The sequence below is a fragment of the Onychomys torridus genome, chromosome 6 (assembly GCF_903995425.1).
Source record: "Onychomys torridus chromosome 6, mOncTor1.1, whole genome shotgun sequence".
NCBI classification, from domain to species: Eukaryota; Metazoa; Chordata; class Mammalia; order Rodentia; family Cricetidae; genus Onychomys; species Onychomys torridus.
In genome coordinates this window covers 104,620,946-104,627,108 of record NC_050448.1, presented here as the reverse complement: position 1 = coordinate 104,627,108, position 6,163 = coordinate 104,620,946, and the positions used below count along the sequence as shown (strand labels likewise).

Sequence of the window (6,163 nt, the reverse complement as noted above, 5' to 3'; positions counted from 1 at the left end):
ATGTGTGTAAACTGTGTATGTGTACACACTCCCATATTTCTCCGGAACAGTTGACTGGAGGTGTGGTTTTTTTCCCTCTGACTGAGTGAGCTTAGGAATCACTCCAAGCTGGTTGGCATACTTCAAAATTTTTTCACCTTTCTTCTTTCTCTGGTATTTGCTAACAACAATGGCATCTTATGGATTTAGGCCAAAAAAAAAAAAAATCCGAGGCACATAACATGTTGCGGCTTTCCCACCTCCTTGGTACCCTTCTTTTCCTCTTTTATTTTCCAACGAATGGCTAGAATCTATTTCTATTGAATTTAAATTCTGCCCTGTATGTTTGACTAGGCAGTCAGAGGAAACTGGTTTGTTTAGGAGGCAGTGACTGAGACAGCCTGGCCAGGTGACAGAGAAAGAGAGAAAGAATCCACACCAATTTGTATGCAGTATATTTTACTCCCAAGAAATAAAACACATTTTTTCATATTTGCTGAAAAGTAAAACGATAATATCGTACGAAATGTTATACACAGGATAGTTGTACATAGCAGTTTCAGAAACAATGCATCCACCAGAGAAACTATTCTAGAACTTATATTCACACATTTTTTATAATAATAATATGTTAGAAACATACAGTGTGGCATTTAGTATATACATTCCTTTGCTCGCAAGCGAAAATTCTAGCCGATTCTGTATAACATGCTTTCTTTTAAAGCCTAGACTTTAAAAACACTGTCGTGATAGTACTAACAACTGCTTTTATAAAATTAATTTGACATTTCGATATATATACATCCTTTCAGTCATTTTAATGTTAACAATGCTAAACTTAAAAAATAACAAGCTTATAGTAATGTTAAAATGTCATATCCAGTCAAACTTTTGTTGGTGTACGCCTTCTCGCAACTGTTGGAAATACTTTTAGCGAAAGATGCCAGACACTTGGGGGCGTTCCTTTGAAATCAAAGGCGCTCTCTTTTTTAATTCAGTGGTTTCTTTTCCTCCGATATCTTCTTTTTCCTCTTCCCTTCCGTAGTGCGCACGACCATCTAGCACAATTCTCAGTCTCTCTGGGGGCAGAGTTGCCCCCTCCGACAGTCCTCGGATCCCCGCGCCCTGGGCGCGGCTCACACCGGCCGGTCGACGGCGTACTGGCAAGCACTCAGGTTGGAGGCCGGGTTCTGCACGCTGGCGTAGCCGAAGCTGGAGTGCTGCTTTGCTTTCAGTCTCAGGCTGGCCAGGCTCGAGTTACAAGTGTCCCTATACACGTACGGAGGAGTCGGCGGTGCGTAAGGACAGGCGGGCGTGGGCACCGCGGAATTCAACGACGGGCTGCTCAGGTTGTTCAAGTTATTCAGGCTGTTGAGGCTGGAGCCCGGGACGCCGGTCACCGCGGAGGGCACCATGCTGGACGACATACTCATGGATGAGATGGAGTTGGGCGGGGAGAACATGCTCTGTGACGACAGGGGGTTGACGTTCATAGAGTTGAAGAAGGGGAAGCTCTTGGTGGACAGGGACGCCGACGTGAGGCCCTTGGCGGCCCAGTTGTTGTAGGAGTAGCCGGGGTACATGTCGTCGTAGGGCTGCATGAGCCCGTTGAACTGCGGCCCGAAGCCATTCTTGCACAGCTCGGCCTGCTGGTTGCGTTCGCGCTTCCTCCATTTGGCCCGGCGATTCTTGAACCAAACCTGGGGTAGTGGGGATAAGGGGTGAGACAGAGGACACAGAGACAATTATTAGTTAAAAACTCGTTCACACAAAGTGCCAGAAAGCCAACCCGGGTCACACTCTTGCTGCTCCCGCGTCCCTGTAGTCTACAAGCCACAGAGAATAGTGAAAATCTGGCTGGTGCTTGTCTCAGGCCTTGGTAAAGCTCCGAGGCCTAGTCCTCTCCAGCTCGAGAGAGCCTGGGCTCTGAGCTGTGCCACAATGCCCAGTCGAACGCCTAACTGCCTACGGGTCGCTTGATCCCCCGACCTAGGCCCCACTTGGGGTCCAAACACACTGCAAAACAAACAGGACCATTCCCAGACCTTGCAAACTTGCTTGCATCCTAAAGCCACAGATCCAGCAACGAGGACCAGAGGGACTGAGAGGGCACCCGCTCTCCTCCCACACAGCCCCCCCCCCAACCTCCACCCTCGCCCCTCACCCCCACCCCCAACGCGCTAGGACCCGGATGCGACACCCTTTCTTTCCTAGAAAAACAACCAAATAAAAGGCAAAAAGACCACCTCCTCGTCTGCTCCTTAAATTCCAGGAGCTAGGCAAACTGGGAATCCTGAACCAGCCTGCCCACAGCCCCCCACCTCCCTCCGTTTTGTTCGGTACCATTCCACTCCCACCCAGGCCCGGCCAGGTACCGGCTCAGCTCTGGACAGGACCAGTGCATTCGTTCGGCTTTGCGGCTTTGCGGGAGGCTACTCAAGCTGGCCAGCCCCCAACCCGCGTCCGGTGGCCCCGACACAACCCCTCTGCCAATCCACACCGGGGCCACCGGTCGCCCCAGACGGCGGCTTTTGTGTATTGGAGCGAGGCCTGGCCCAGCAGCTCAGAGCTGACACTGGTGATGTTTCACATTACACATCTCCGTCGCGCCCAGCCGTCTAATCCGCTTTTTTTTTCTTTTTCCTTTCATTCTTGATTTCTTTTTTTTTTCTCTCTCTCTCTCTCCCCCTTCCTCTTTGCACTCGATTGCTATAAAAAGCAACCCTCACGCACTTGGCTGAATAAGTGAGCGCCTGGAAGGAGGCAACTGGAGCAGGCACCCGCTGCAGAGGAACAGGGCCGCAGAAGAGCGGGTGGGGTGGGTTGGGGGCTCTCCCCCGGGATTTCAGTGAAAGACAAATTGTGTCTTTATTTTAATTACTTGTCATTTCTACTCCAGGCCTTCTAAACTTTGACCAGGCGAGAAGAATACGTGCAAGACCCGCCGTTCCCTGATGCGCAAGAAAGCTAAAGAAAGGCTGACCTTGCTCAAAACCACGCGGCCCCAGCACGGGCGCTGGCTGGGGCGGTTAAACTAAAACCACTCCCCACTTCCCCCGGCTCCTTTATCAGCCGGCATAGCCAAGCTTGCAGCAGTGCCGTGCTCAGTGTCTCCCTTCCCTTTGCTTTGGGAAGACATTTTAGTTTTTATTTTCGTTGTTGTTTAATATTCTCTTTCTTTTTGCTCCCCCCCCCCGCCCCTTCCTTTCCCCCCTTTTCTTTCTTCTACACAGACTGCGTTTTATAAAACAGCGATCTCTGGAGTCTTCTGGGTTCCATTTTCCTCTTTCAGAATCTTAACAATTTTGGAAATTCCCACCCACCGGCGTTAAACCAGGATACTGCTACTGGGTAATTTATTTAAGCTTTTTTTCCCCCCCAGTCCGTAAAGGAGCAGACTTGCTACAGAGTAAAGGTAAGCTCTCTTTATAAATCTATAACTATAATTAAGCGAGGGATGTGAGTACAGCCTTCAAAGAGCTGAACTTCCTCGAGAAGATAAATAAACCAAATTAAAACGTCTTTCTTCTCCTTTCTTTCTAAAAGTGCTAGCAGAACAATCGTTACTTCCAAGGATTACAAAACTAGGGAGTTGAGTGTGAGAGAAGTCTGAATGGCTGAAAAACCCGCCCCGGAAAAGACCTGTGAGCAGCCCTTGCTTGCCGCAGAGAGAAAAGGCTGGGCCCGGCTGGGCGCGAAGGTTCTCCAGTGAGGCCAACCCTTGCGTGTTTCTCGAGGGGTTTCTTGTTCTAGGCGCACAGGTTGGAGCCTGTTCACAGCTCCTGGCGGGGAGGGATTTTATTGGCGCTCGTCTGGCGACGGCAAGCCGGGAACACAATGCCCTTTGCTGAGGAATGCCCGCGCAGCTCAGCTTGGGAGGGCGCCGGATGGCCGGGCAGAGAGCGGGTGAGGCTCTCGGCGCCTGCGCCAGGCCAGCCGCTCTGTCTGGGAACCGGAGCAGTAACCCCGGGCACACTTGCAGCCTTCGGCCTTTGCTTCTTGTAAAGCTGCTTCCCACCGGCGCCCAACTGCCTGGCACCCACCACATCTCCGGCCACCCCGGCTCTGCGGGGTCTGAAGCTAAGGCCTTCCCCCTAGTTTTCCCAGACTGGGTGCTGGTTCCTACCCGGACTCGGGCTTCCGTAAGGTTGGTCCACACGGCGATTTCTTCGCGAGTGGACATGTCTGGGTAGCGGTTTCTCTGGAAAGTGGCTTCCAGCTCCTGCAGCTGCTGGCTAGTGAAATGAGTCCTCTGCCGGCGCTGCCGCTTTTTCTTGGAGGGGTCCTCGGCTCCCACATCCTCATTCTTTCCCTGCTGGCCCTTATCTTTCTCTGAAACAGCAAAACAAAACAAAAAGAAACACACACACAGTCTCGGTCAGATTTCCACTTGCAAAACGTGAGCTCCTAACCGGGTCTGGTGGCAGAGATGGCACCGAGATCCCGGCTGCTGGAAGGGAACAGGGCTGTGCCCGGCGCCTCAGTTCCATAGGGAGCGCTGTGTCTGGGGGTGAGCAGTGAAGTGTGGGTGTGTGCGCCCCGTTTCCTCCCCTCCCCCAGCGCCGCACGTTTTATTTACACGTTTATCTCACTGAGGCGGTACACTCGTTTTTTATAGCCTTTGCCCACAAGCATACAGCCCTGAGAAGACACATCTTTCAAGACACGCACATGTGCGTGGTTTACAGACAACACCCCCCAAACCTCAGATTTCCTCACAGTTTTGGAAGGCTAGGAAAGTGGGATGTTGGGATACAGGTAGGAATCCAAGTTGGCCAGCTCTTCACCGGGTGGGGAGTTATGTCTCGATGCCAAGGGCCTTTCTAAGCAGTTTTAGAAATACTTTTTAAAGGCGGGAGGCTCCTTGGGAGGTAAAGGCCAACGAGAGAATAGGGGTAGAGGTGGGGCGGCCCCTGAACGTCCTCGGATCGAAATGCTGAGGCATTTGTGACCTAAAAACCTGAAGGAAGACCCAAGTAGACACGGTGGCGTGTGCCGGATTACTCGCTCCACAGGAACCAAGTCGGTGGGGGACCGAATGCAAGGGACGGGGTCACTAGAATTACGGCTCCCGGAAGTTCTGCGTTGAGCTAAGAGAACGACCACTCCCACCACGCCTCCCCCAGGAGGGGGCGACTTCCTCGGGAATCAAGAGGACCAGGAGGCGCCGGGGGGGCTGCGCTCAAGTGTCCGTGGGGCAGCGCGGCGCCTTACCTGAGGCTTCAGGGCTGGAAGTATCGGAGATTGTGTGCACCTCCAGTCTGTGTTTGGAGGAGTCCAGGGAGCGGGGCTGACCAGGGGCCAGCACCGAAGCCATGGCTAACGCCTGGGGATGGTGACAGAAGGGTGAGGAGGCGGCCGACAGCTTAGTCCCGGCTGCTCGGTGCTCCAAGGGCAGCGGGCCTTTCATGCAGTTCATGGACGAGGGAGTGCGGCACGCTACGAGTCCCGGGCTACCGCCCGCCGAGCCCCGGTGGCCGCCGGTTCTGGGTGGCACTCTAGACGCCGAGCGTCCCCGTGCTGGCCGAGACGGCAGCGCTAGGGGACGCAACCCCTGCCGAGTCCTCCAGCCAAGCTCCCCCTGTCTTCTCCAGCTGCAGGCTCCAGCCAAAAGTGTTCGGCGGCCAGCCGAAAGTCAGGGGGTCAACGGAGACTTGGGGACGTGGGCAGGAGGGAACCGCTGCGAGCCTCTTTAGGGAGCCGACTTCCACGATCCAAAGCGAAAACAAGAATGGGCAAGGACCCTTTTCTTGCCTCCCTCCCTCCCCCAGATACCCCTCCAATAAGGACAGTTACGGGCGCGCTCTGCCCGCCCCCCGCGCTGCAGCCCTGACAGCGATGTGTCAAGAGTGACAGGGACAGGTAGCTGATATTAGATCCCCCGCGGCGGCTGCAGCCGCCACGGCCACGGCGCGGGCCTCCGAGCACACCCTCCGCGGCGCGCACGCACACCCCCTCGGGCCGTCGAGCTGGAGCCGGGCCCCCGCCGCCGCTCAGCTCCAGACACCCCGGCGAGCGACGGACAAGATCTGTGGCTCCGCGCTTCCCGGTTGGCCTAACATCTTAAAACCAGAGGCGGGCTTCCTGGTGGCGAGACGTCACTCTGCGGCGGCCCTCCCCAGCTCTCCCCGCCTCCGCCTCCTCCCAGACCCTGCTCGGGGTCGGAGTGACGTGGCTCCACACC

General features: G+C 54.6%; 1 protein-coding gene across 1 annotated transcript; it reads right to left on the bottom strand.

Moving 5' to 3' along the window:
• Positions 1-418: 418 nt before the first annotated feature.
• Positions 419-6,067, bottom strand: Pitx2 (paired like homeodomain 2). Its single transcript, XM_036190687.1, has 3 exons — positions 5,194-6,067; positions 4,106-4,311; positions 419-1,679 (listed from the first exon to the last, which is right to left on the bottom strand). The coding sequence occupies exons 1-3, from the start codon at positions 5,396-5,398 to the stop codon at positions 1,116-1,118; spliced, it is 975 nt and encodes a 324-aa protein (XP_036046580.1). The 5' UTR covers positions 5,399-6,067; the 3' UTR covers positions 419-1,115.
• Positions 6,068-6,163: the final 96 nt, after the last annotated feature.